The 12,994-nt window shown below is 47.5% G+C and overlaps 1 protein-coding gene across 1 annotated transcript in view; it reads left to right on the top strand.

Moving 5' to 3' along the window:
- The first annotated feature begins 8,585 nt into the window (after positions 1-8,585).
- Positions 8,586-12,994, top strand: part of BMP6 (bone morphogenetic protein 6) — a 91,663-nt gene continuing 87,254 nt past the window's right edge. Inside the window, exon 1 of the mRNA XM_054816416.1 lies at positions 8,586-9,023. Within this exon, the coding sequence (XP_054672391.1) occupies positions 8,597-9,023 (427 nt within the window). The 5' untranslated portion in view covers positions 8,586-8,596. The remainder of the gene's footprint in view (positions 9,024-12,994) is intronic.

Below are 12,994 nucleotides of genomic sequence, written 5' to 3' on the forward strand. Positions count from 1 at the left end.
GACCATCTGCGCAGTACAAAAAAGGGGATGCAGCTCTCCTCTCTCCCCAAAACTTCTCTCAGCTGAGCTGCTTTCTCAGCACAGGCAAGGTACTCCCACGCACCAGAGGTACTTGGTTTTAAGCTAATCCTATCTTCTAGTTGACATTATTTATTTATTGTTTTACATTATTTATTACAGTACTGTACTTATTAAATATGAAAACAGTACCAATACGTTAGGGGTTACTCTTTCCGCCCCACGCAAGGCACCCTTTAACATATGAGCAAAGACCCATGTGGGCCCAGAGCGGATCAGCTGCCCAGGTCCTTCCCGAACGGCTTGCAGGGGCCGCGGCTGGCAAGGGCAGATCTTACCTGCTTTTCAGTGCCATGATTGCAAGCCCACACCCAGAGTCATGCTGACCCACGTGGGTGTGCTAGCTGGAGGGAGCAGCCGCACTGCGTTACAGCCCAACGACATGGAGTTGCCATGTCCCAGCTGATTTTCCCAGCTCAAGCATCGGCAGCCGCAACCTCTCAGCCTGCATTCCCTCGGGGCTCTGCCCGGTCTGGGCTGCCGGCATCCCACAGAAAGGATGGAGGCTTTGGAGTTTGTGTGCGAGCTGGCTGAGACAGAAAATTTGAGCTCTGTTTTGGGCCAACAGTGCAACAAAGACAAGCCTTGCATTACAGGCGTGCTGTTGCTCTGGAAACTTGAAGCCTCCCATAAGCAATGCAATTACTAGCTGGTTATCACTTTTGCTTCACCAAGGAGGAGATTTTGTTAATTTAGAGAAGGCTAAGAACACAGAAATACATTTTTTTACAAGGCTTCCTCCTAATAGCCTTTAAAGAAACCAGATTTCTTTCTCTGTGGCCACTGTAGGACCTACCTCCAGAAGGCAAATGTGTAAAATCTTTTCTATCAGCCTCTAAACGTTTCCTGCAGAAAGAAAAAAGACAAGACTCTTTTTCTGGGTTACCTCATCTTGAGCTGGCATTGAAATTTGTTTAGCGCACAGTAGCAGCTGCATCTCTTCAGCTTAAATTGATATATGACTGCCGCTTACCTCAGCTCTTCTCCTGACTTGTTAACAAAATGATTATTGCAATGTGCACCTCTTAAATCTCAATGTTAAATGGTGTTTGGGAACAACTCATGTCCCCTTTCCTCCTGGCTGAATTAGTTCCCTTAAGGAACTAATCTGTAAGGCTATTAGCCATGACAGTAAGGACAAGTGTTGAAAAATATCCTCTTTGGGGGATGAGGGAGTGTATTGTTCCTGAAGTATGAAAGAAAAAGCTCAGTTATAAGACAACAGGGCTTTTAAAGTTTTTTAAGCTGCTACAGTTCTTGATGTCTAAAAATCCCTTTGTAGACTTGCTGTCCTGTGCAGCGTGCCTTCTGAGACCCTGCTTTTTCCTAAAATACCTGTGTTTGGGTTGGCACTGTATGAGGCATCTTTTAAAGCGAATGTGCATGAAACTGAGCGGTATCTACGAAATGCCCACAAGCAGCAAAGAACTGTAGGAAATGTGTTTTATCTCCCAGAGCCTGAGGAGGCCACAAGGCAGAGAACCCCTTAGTGGCAGCTCTGCTGCAAGAAGGGGGTATGACGGCAGTGGGGAAGCCTCAGAGACGGCTGAGGATGGGAGAAGGCACTGAGCTGCCCACCGTGCTCCCTGCAGCTCCCCTACCCAGGAGGTGAGACATCCACCGGGGCTGGGGAGGGGTGGGACGCGCACGGGGCCGCTTGGCTTTCTGGGATGAAACGGCTTCTGAGCCTAATGCAGCAGGGAAGAATCTCCGACGTTTATTTTAGAGGGTGCTTAGGGACTCTGAAGACTCGCCCCTGTGTGCAAATAGGTGAGGGAAAAGCAGTCCTGAGTACAGCTGCTTCTACAACAGGATTCTGCTGGGAATGGCGTTTGTATTTTCAAACTTAAATAATCTGGCAGTCCCTGCTGTGGCCTCATGCTATTTGGGTCTATCCCAATTTTATTGAAGAGTGTTGTTGAAAAGACATATTTTGCACACTGGTCAGAGCAGACCTCGTCAGAGTTACTTTAAATAAGATTTCAGAACTTTTTTTCCCTAGTTTTGTTCTCTCCAGGATATTTTCCAGTCCCATTCTGCAATATTTGTTAGCAATTTTAACAGCTGTTCTTTCCTTAGTTATTATCATTGGTCTTGCTGCTTTGTTTTTTTCTTTTTCTGTTCCAAAACAAAAACTGACGACCAGGCCCTTGTATCTCAAAAATACACTTTTTTCCTTTGTATAAAAATGTGTAATATCTGGGGGAAAACATCTGAACCCCCTCCTTATCACATTGAAATAGAAATTATTTCCTAATTCTAGTCACTGGCTAATGCAGCGTCCTGCACTATCTTGGGAGCCTTTCCCCTTTCAAGAAAACATGAAGAGTTGAAACAGGAACCCAGGAGTGTTGGGTGTACAGCTTTATAATGGATAGACTGTTTGGATTAAAATCTTTCTAAACCTGTGAAGTGTAACTCCCATTTGATAACACGTGGCACATTCTGAAGCTATAAATAGCATTTGAAACCATTCATGTTTTTCCAGCTTCTTTACTCAATTGCAATGGCTTTTACGAGCTCATGGAGCTCACCGTTTGAAATACCCACTGGCACAAAGGCAGAAATGGCAGCTCCTGCAAGCTTCAAAAGAGCTTCCAATGCTTGAAGGAGGGCTCTTCTATTAATTTACCCTATTCTGTTAATTTCCCAAGCTTTAAAGCTGAACTGGCCTAAGAGAAAAACTTTCTGCTTCTGTGCGGCTCTGTGCAAAAAGAATAAACATAAATTAATTGCTAAACAAAAATGTAAGCCAGAGTTAGGGTTAGTAATACATGTTTATTAATTTAAAGCATTAGAACATAAATCTAGATCAAATATTTGGAAATGGAGAGTCTGGTAAAGATCTACATATGGACTCCCCTTTACCCCTTGATCCTTTCTGAACCTCAACCTATCATATAGACGTTTTGGCATCCATTCATTATACATCACATGAGCTTAAAGGTCATGATCTACCTGCTAAAACCAGTCTTCCAGTTCATCCTCACATTATGAGCTACCTCAATCAGTGTTTAATTTTTTCTGCTCTGTACGCCAGATAACATACATGGAGGGACATCAGCTGACAGCTCGCCAGCCGACACCAGTGGAGGATGGTGTGAGGACCTCTCCTCCTCGTCGTCTCTTTTTGCAGCATTCATGTGCTCACAGCCAGGTACCTCTCTAGTTTTCAAGGTTGAAAAGAAATTCAGTTCTTTCTCTGAGATCCAACCGGAGGACGCAAACTCCAGCTGAAGCCGTCTACGCAGGCTGGATGCGGCACTGTGTCTTTTGCATTGGTGTAATCATTACACAACAGACGTGGGCGTATCTGCGCAGTGGCAGAAGGTCTGATGACAGCACAGGTATGCCTGCAACCCAGCTTATATGTATTACAAGACGCACCTTTGCTACTGTTGTTACCTGTGACAGCTGTACGCAGGCTAAAGGTAGACTCTTACCTCGTGTTGGCCAACATATTTCTACATTTACTGGCCTTTCACTTTTTATGTGTAGAATTGAGAGTGATGTAACTGCCTTTCTAGTTTACTGGGTCTAATTCACAGCTGGTACAGAGCAGATTTTGCTGTTTCCCTTTTATAGTCAGTGATTTACTTTCTGCAGTTTTAAACAGAAGCATTACTAGCAAAAATAAAATGAAATGAAAATACCATGAAAAGACTCAGAGAAAATATATTAATGATATGACATATTAATATTTAATTGCTGCCATTTCAGGTCAGTTTCCCTTAATATTTGATATTGTTGACTTCAAATAAACTTTAAGCTATAATTGTTTGCACATAAGTATATCCTTGATAGGGTGGAGATGGTGGCCAGGGTTGGAACAGAGTCGGAATTGTTTGTGAAATGCAGACCGGGACTTGCTTCACTTCTAACTGTTTGCTTTTGCAAGGAGAGAAGTCCAGTTGTGTTGTTGAATTAATATTTATAACCATTTTTTTCAAGTGTTCTGATCTGGGAAATCATCATTGCATATTTTTAGATGAGATTTCTGAGTAAAGAAAGTAGTGGTTTGGTATGTGCAAATAAGATGATGTTACTATTTTTCAACTGTCCCTAGGTGCAGTGGAGAAAGTAAGTTCAGCAAGCGAAAGGAAAAAATTGAGCTTTCATAGCAGATACTGTTTTTAGCCTGCTTCGATCTTTGAACTAAGATTATACTCAACCACTCTTTCCCATTTCACAAGCAGATCTTGGAAACCAGTACACTAAAATTAGGAGGCATGTTTGCATTTTCAACCTCTCCAAGTGCAGCACTGAAAATAGTCCGTTCCAGCTATGTCATTATTGTACAACATAGGGTTTTTTTAGAAAGCAAATGTCATTCTTCATTACTTACAGCTCTTCCACATTGCTTTAAAAAAAAAAAAACAACCGCCTTTCCTTGGCAAAATGAACGTGAAGAGAGAAGCTGCCCCTACTGCGGCGTCCTTGCTGACCCTGTAAGCGCAGGAGCCTGGGTTTGTCGCAGGAGCTTTGGCAGCCAATGGTTCAGCTGAAGGGAAGGTGAGAATGCAAAGTTATAAAAGGCAAATGTCTTTTCTGTTTTCAGGAGGTGGAGAAGGGATCCCTAGAATAGTAAGGTCCACACTATATTCAAAAGTATATTATTAGTCCTGAAAAAAAGTTAAATCCAAGGGGTATCATTCTGCCAGAGTTATGTAATCCTGGTACCTGGGAGGTTGTACACCTAAGAGCATTGACAAAGGTTTTGCATATACCTCCTCATGAGTACAGATGGTGTATTTTAAGGCATAGTAATGGAACCTCTCTATTTTTTTTTGTTTGCTTGTTTTATTCTGAAAGCTTCCAACTCAAGTTAAATTGCCTTTTTACCATTTCAGCGCTTCCTATGCCTGTAACTGCTCCTCACAACTTGTACATAAAACAACCAAGAAACCTAATCTGCTTAAATAAGAGCGAGGAACGATTTGCTAAATGAAGACAACCAAAAACCCAATGAATCCTTTTTGACTAGAAACAGGTAGCTCAGCTTTAATTGCATACAACCTAAACACTGGCACTGCCAGAAGAAATTAACTGCTGTAGTTAATCCTCCCTGGCACCACGCCACATCTTGGACCGGGAGTCCTGTGGGGTAGGGGCTCTCTTCATGGCAGTGTGTTCCCCAACAAAGCACTGAGCAGGTGTGGGTTTTTGAACACAGGCCGAAGTTTAGCTTATGGGCAGAAAATTAAATAAGGTTTTTTCTGGGGGTAAGTGGAGACCTCTTTCAATTATTAGTTTTTTGGGGTTTGTTTTGCTGTGGGTTTTTTTTTTTTAAGAGAAAAAGAAAAAAAGGTTTTACTGCTAACTTGCCAGTGAGGGAACCTTCCAGGAACAGACTCGAGTTTCTCTGCTTTGCCACCAGATGTCCGTCATGAGCAGGGAAATCTGATGACCTGAACGATACCCAGAAGCCTAGATCCACAGCATTTTTGAAGATACGACAGTGAAAGGAAAGTCTGAGTGAAAGTATATGTTACCACAGAGTTTTGGATGGTGGACATGCTGCGAAGGCTCTTTGGCAAGCAAAAAAAATTTGCCAGTAGCACTGCAATATATGCTTAATTAACTCTTAAAACGTGTGTGTCAGCCTGCAGCTGTTGCCGAATATGGAGCCATTGAGCTCCTCCAGAGACTTAGGTATTCAGCTCTCCTCCGAAGTCTTAAAATCCTTTGCAGAAACTTGCCCTTTCAGATGGCAGGAATGAATATCTGAAATCTATCGCTGTAGGTGACCTCTATAAGACGAGTTAATTCTTTCACCCCCTCAGCGAGTTGCTGAGTGACGCAGTGACTTTCCTAGGTCTGATAACATTAGCTGAAACCCATAGTAAAGGATTCACATCTACAGGCAAGAGGCACTTCCAGGGCTAAGTAGCATACATTTCTAGGAAGCACTGCTGGAAAAAAAAGAGAAAGACTTAGGTTAAACTTAACAAAAGGTGCAATGACTTCCTAAGGAGGGTCTTAGCTTCTTAGCTACACAGAGGAACTTACCTTAAGAATAAGGTAACTTATTATAGAGAAGTACTGGAAGTTTCGCTGTTTCCCCCTATCCCCCGACTGCATCAAACTCAGATGCCCAAATGCTGCCAGCTGTTATTACAGCTGCTATTTATTGCAGTAACCCCTATGCAAATGGCAATATTTCAAATATTTTTCTTTCAGAATAAAAAAACTATAGGTGATACACATTTGAGCATCAGAGAAGCAGAAATGCCCAACAGCTGCCCTGGAGTTTAATGCTGTCTATTGCTAAATGTGCACCATCTCTGCCTGACTTCAAAAGGAACTGGGGACACTTCAGATGGAAGGGTTCATTCTTCAGAGATAACCGTGTAATGGGACACTTCCCTCTGTCCTTGTCAAAACAGGAAGTGGAGGCTACAAAGCTCTGCTGAAGACAGCAACATAAACTACATCCAAACAGGCTCAGAGACTGGGAGTGAATGGCATAGGAGTGGCTGCTCTCTTCCCTCACCACCTGCAGGATAAGTACCTGCCTGGGAAATCTCCCTCACTGACATCAGGGCTCCTGGGCTTCCTCCCAGCCTCCAAACGTTCCTCCTAGGGGGGCTGTAAAACCCTCCTTGGTGGGCTGGGAGGGATGCAGGACAGCTTCTGCAGCGGCCTCTCCTCCCAGGAGCCTGGGTTTTCCCAGCGGGATCCTGCACCACCTGGCAGAAGGAGAGGTGTGTTCCTCACCTCCTCTCTGGTAGTAAGCCCTCCTCTCCCTGTTTAATCAAACCAGCCCCATTGCTCTGGGAAAAGTGGATAAATGAATCAGCAGAACAAGTTTCCCTGGACACTGCCTTCCCTGCTCCTTATGGGATGATGCAGACCTCTTTAATTAAGGTAATGGGGTCCAGTATACCAAAAGGAGCGTGTTGGGTCCGTGCTGTCACATTCACCCCCACTTCCAAATTCTGAGTATCTTCACAAATTGGAGAAAAAAAAAGGGGGGGGGGGGGGAAGAGTTGCAAAAGCAACTTCCATACTCTTCCTTCCCATCCCCATAATATCTGTGCTCAAATCTCTTTAAAGATGCCTTTTTTTCCTTCCAAAACCAGCTTTTAAATAGCCAGTATTACGGTGTTCCTTGACTACTGCAGTTAAAACAGCCATCTGTAACCTTGCTTTCACGTAAGTGAATACTCGGTGTAACCTCCACTTCTGAAAATAACATATTCTGTCTCGAATATTCTCAGCTGTGTCTCTGGGAAACTGAATACGAGCTTATTGCCAGATTCTGATTCTAATAAAGTTAATGGAAATTTTGCCAGTGACTTCAAATGGTCCAGATATTATTCTCGAGGCCAACTCCTCTGAAATTATCCCAGTTCAAACCCAGAGCAATTGCACTGATTTCAGCGGGGCTAGCCTGGAGTTACTCATCCAACCCGAGCAAGAGTCAGAGACCAGCATATGGAAGAGCTGCTTCTCGCTCAACCTAACAGCCGTTAGTAGAGTGTTGGGTGGGTTTTTTTTCTCTTTTATGAAAGGGCTGAAATCAGAGCTGCAACCTTAGACCTTTACTGTACATTGGGTTTGTTTGTTTGTTTGTTTTAATAGCAGTGTAACATGTTTCACAGTGCAGATTGGTACTTCATCGACCGGAGCTGGTGGGGGGTACCTGTATGCAGCCATTTACCAGTGCTGCATGCTCAGTTGTGCAAGGTATTCCAGAAAAAAATCTGCAGGATGCTGTAACCCTTTCAAATTAACTGTAAGGCTTTTACAGATTTAGAAGAGGTAGCGCTCCGCCTATTTTCAGGACAAATAACCTAAGGGCTGGGGACAGGAAGGGTGGCCGAAAGCCTTCTTTTAAAAAGAAACAAGCCAGCAGAGACACAAGGCTGAGGCGGCCACCGCCGCTGTTTTGCGGAGCGCCGCTCCAGCGCAAGAAACCGGTGACAACCGACGGGGCCGGCGCTCCTTAACCTGCTCCGCTGCCCACCCCCCGCCCGCCCCCGCGGGGCCGCGCTACCTGCGCCTTCGCCCGCTCCCCGCCCCGGAGGAGCGGCCGCCCGCCCCGCCGAGAGGCGGGCGCGCTGGTGATTTGCCTTCGCCGCCAGCAGCCCCGCTCCGGCCAGCCCGCGGGGACCGGGGCTGCAGCCGCAGGAGCCGCTCACTCGCTCGCTCCCTGGCAGGGGGAAAAGTTTGCTGCTCTTCCTTCTCCTCCTCTTTCTCCCCCCACACGCAGACCCCGCGGCCCGGCGCGGCGCCCCCGGGCAGGGGCATGGCGAACTGAGCGGCCGGGCCGGGCCGGGGGCGGCCCCGCCGCACCTGAGCGGCGGCGGCGGCGGCGGCGGGCGGGGGCTTGCACCGCGGTCCCCGCGGGCGGCCATGCGCGGCGCTGGGGGTGAGCGCTGAGCCCCTCTGGCCTGGCTGCCCCCCGCCGGCCCGGGCGATAGCCGCCGCGGGGGGGGAGGGCTGGAGGGCGGCGGGGAGCCCCCGGGGAGAGGGGGAAGCGGGGACCTCGCCTGCCTCCGCCCGGCCGAGCGCCATGCCGCGGCGGCTGGCCTGGCTGTGCTGCTGCTGGGCGCTGCTGAGCGGCGCCTGCCGCCCCGCGGAGCCCGCGCTGCCCGCGGAGGGCGGGGAGCCGCCACCCGCCGCCGCCTCGGGCTTCCTCTACCGGCGGCTGAAGTCGCACGAGAAGCGGGAGATGCAGCGGGAGATCCTCTCGGTGCTGGGGCTGCCCCACCGTCCCCGGCCGCTGCCGCGGGAACCGTCGGCCCCGCCGCCGGGGCGCCTGACGGCGGCGCCGCGCTTCATGCTGGACCTCTACCACGCCCTGGCCGAGGGCGCGGAGGACAGCGCGGGCGCGGAGCAGAGCGGCCGCCCGCCGCCCCCCGCCCCGCCGCCGCTGCCCAGCTCGCAGGACAGCGCCTTCCTCAACGACGCCGACATGGTCATGAGCTTCGTCAACCTGGGTGAGTGCCGGGGTGCGCGGAGCGCAAGCACCCACCAAACAGCCCGCGGACACCCGTGTCCCACCGGGACCGCCGCCCGCGGGCTCTTTCCCTGGGGAGAGGGCGGCGGGGTCGGGGGTCTGCCGGACGGGACGCGCCTAGGGCTGCGCGGGTTTTGGCCGGGAGGGCGGTTCACTTCGGTGAAGGGCAAAACCTCCCATCCCTCTCGCAAACGGTAAAAAAACCCCACAAAACAAACCACAAAAAGCCCCAGAACGCAAACCCCGAGGGGGACAAGAAAGTAAAGGGGGTATTATTATTTTCTTTAGTAGTCTTTTTTGTCGTCGTTATGATGATAGCGGTCAGAGCCTGTCGTTCAGGATGAAACCCACCCTGCTGTAGTTTCTGGGAAGCGGAGTCGGTCGGGGCCACGCTGGAGCGCAAGTTGCGTTTACCCTGTGCAAGGTCCCGCAGGGCACAGATGCCTCGGGCTGCAGCAAAGCGTCCCGTGCTACTCCGTGGTGTCCCCGACCTCTTTTTTTTTTTTTTTTTTTAGGGGATCTGAGCTAATGTAGTGATGAATATTTGACTCTGTGTAGGATATTCTGGGGATTGAGTCCAGGAACACGATAAAAATCTGTATCATGTAGAAGTCTTGAAATAAGTTCTGTTAGACATCAGCCTGCTCTTCAAACAAATCATGCTGTCAGCATGTTACTGATGTGAAGGGCTCCGAGGTGGGAATTTCAGTGGGAAAGCCATTAGGCTTTTTACTTGAAGAAGCCCTGAATACTAGACTGCAATTATAAGGAAACAGTGTAATTAGACTCAGCCTAATGTGGAGAATGAAAATATTTCAGTTGGCAAATTGCAGTTCCTTTTTTTAGGGAATTCCTGTGAAGCTCAAGTGTCTTAGTCAGTCAGCTGAAAACTGTCTTTTCGCTAGTGCTTCCAGAGCTGCACACCAGAATGACGATACCTGTGAACAACTTGTCTTGTTAAAAGAAACCCCCAAACAACCAAATAGTTGCATGTTTCCTCATCGAGAGCAGTGGAACGTCACTTGCAGTAGGAAGCTACCAGCACTGGTAGATGTGCTCAATAGCTTTGTACCATGGTATATATGGTTAGAACAATTTTAGCTCAAGTCCCTGAGGCTGTGAGATTTTTTTTTTTGGTTTTTTTTTTTTTTTTTTACTGACGAAAGACCCACAGTGGGTCAGAAGTGCCCCCCTTGCGCTGCGGATGTTTGTTGAAGGATTTGTCTACGCTGAAATCGAGGTGACTGCAACTCCTGCAGGCACAGCTGAGCTGCCTGGGGTACGCAGCCCTCACAGCAGTGCAGCGCCCTGTGGGCTCCACGTCCCGCAGAGGGGAATACCTGTCAGGGTCTTAGCCTTCTCGTTCAAAATTAGCTCGGGGGTGCACAGGTGGTGCTGCCGTCTCAGAGCTCTGATGCTTTTGATTGAGACGCCCCAAAACCATCCATCAATGAAGGCAGCGTGGTCTGTGTCTAGCTCAGACCCTGCGTTGTGGGAATACTGTACGGGTTTCGAGTCCAAAAGGCAGCTGCTTCTGTGCTCCCTTTTGCCATGCTTCTCCCGTCCCAGCCTCCCCAAACCTCCCTGTCCTTTGAGCACACAGAGCTGCTGCCTTGGGGACTTTCAGGACCTATACTTGGAGCTGTGAATTTAAGAAGCACGGTGTTGGCTGTAGTTGTCTGTAAGCAGTCCCCATAGCACGTTTTATTTGAAGGATGCGGAGCAAGGTGTTTGCAAGGGGCTGGGAGGTTCCCAGAGGAGCTGATTTCAGGGAGAAATGTGAGCATGTGGTGTTTTAGACGGTATTTAGCACCCTGCTATATAAAGTACTGGCAGAGCAATATTAGACAGTAGACCTGAGTGTATTTGTTTCTCTTGAAAATAAAAAAAAACCATTCGTATGACTCAAATGAGTTCTGATAATTTGGGGATCTAGACACTTATGTAACAACAAGGAAAATTATTCATGTAATGTAGTAAAATAGTGCAATTGAAATGCTAGTTATGAGTCTCAGGAAGTATGAATCAACTGCAGAAATTTCTCATCGACTTCCAAGTTCCGAGTCATAAACCATAATGTCATTTAACGTGATTGTTTGTTACCAGAAGGTTGGCAAATTGACGGGCTGAGACCGAACAGCTGTTCAGCTGTTTTCTGTAGCTCCTCTGACATGGCAGGGGTTTTGGGGGGCCTTTCACGTGTGTATGGACACTTACTTTTCCACTAACCTATAATTTGTGCCAGAAAGCTAGAGGGAAGCCTAAGGTTATATTGCAGTATAGAAACTGAAGGTGTGACGGGAGAAAGCCAGCCTGCGATCTATCAAAGCGGCTTATCAGATGTAGTCTAGAAAATGCAGCAAAAGATGGTGGGATCGCAACAGAAAGACTTCCTGACCTCAAGGACACTGCCTATTCCAATGAAGCGTATGCCAAGCAACCCTGAAAACCCACAGCTGGAGTCTCCTTACAGGCAGACGCTGCCAGAATTTTTTTATTTGGGGTTTTCTTCATGTGATCAGACCTGTAATAACTTCTGCTTGGTTAAAATTGACTTCTGAAGAACTTTGTCCGTGTTCAACCTTACAGATTTCCCTTTCCATTACTGGAGGGGCAGCTACCAAAGAGATGTGAGGGGCACTTGCCGTTCTCTCGGGATCGGGAGTGCACAGTATTATATGGTGATATCTGGTGCAGGTTGCCTTGAAGACGCATGTGGGTGTGAAGTCAGTGCGGGTGGCTGCGGTGACCTGCCTTCAGGTGCTGATATTGCTTCTGCTCCAGCCCAGGCAAACCTTTGGTGATGCATCTCATTGTGCTGCAAAAGTCAGCTGTGTGGAGAAGTCCTGCTTTGTCCTGAAAGTTTGCAGGTGTTGATGTTCTTTTAAAAGATGTGCATTAAATTTTTCCAGCCCTGTAGCCCAAAAAGAGTCAGTAGCTTGTAGTCACTGCTGGTTTTTAAACGTCTGGTGCTCCAGCCCTTCCTGACCAACATACATATTACTCTGGTCTGGGGATAGAGCAGATGTGGTTTCTGTCTGGGGAAGGCTGTGTTTCCATATGTGCTCAGGCTACAAGTCCTCCTTGTTGAGGTCTTGAAGCTGAGGGACTTTGGTGAGATCTCGGGTTATGGAGGCAGCATAGGCTTGTCCCAGGCTCAGAGGTGATGTCCTGAGAGACAGTTTCTTTTTTAAAAAAAAAAAAAAAAAAAAAAAAGTGGAAAAAGGGGGGAACAGAGGCGTGGAGGTTCTCCAGACACAGGGAGTTGCTGTCTTAAAGGGAGGACAAGAAACATCAGTCTTCAAAGCGTAGAGTCTGGGATTTATCTTGCCTACCTAGTGATGTCTGCACAGGAATATGGACTTGCAAGGTGTTGGTGATAATTCCCAGAGGGGTCGACTGTAGGGGAACTTCAAGTGTCCAGGGTTTCTAGGAGATGCTTACCACTTTGTTTTACAAAGCACCTGGAGAGTAGTATCAGGGAGTAGAAAATAAGTGTTTGTTCCTATTACGAGTAAAACCACACATAAGATATAAACCAGTTCAGAGAATTTAGATAATAAATTTCATTTGTCAGGTTAGATACCAAAAAATAATTTGATGGAAAATATCATCTACCCTCAGTAAACCTGGTCCCTATTTTGGGAAGATTATCCTAGAAGTGTCAATTTCAGGCATTTTCACTGGGATGAGGCACCCGAAAAGTGCCTGTTTCTTTCCATTTCCTACATAGGAAGTCCTGATATCTTGTGCAGATGGAAACATCTGGGCTTTAGATCTCTCCCTTTGGGATTTATCAGACCAAGCGGGGTACTGAACTTCTGTGCCAAGGGAACGGCTGTAGAGCAGGGTTGTGGTGCTGGGGGCGGGGGGTTGTGGGCCAAGAGGTGTCCTCGTGAAACTTTTCAGCTCTTCTTTAGGAACATCCTTGATATAAACATAGCACCGGCA

Source organism: Grus americana, chromosome 2, assembly GCF_028858705.1.
Source record: "Grus americana isolate bGruAme1 chromosome 2, bGruAme1.mat, whole genome shotgun sequence".
Lineage (NCBI taxonomy): Eukaryota > Metazoa > Chordata > Aves > Gruiformes > Gruidae > Grus > Grus americana.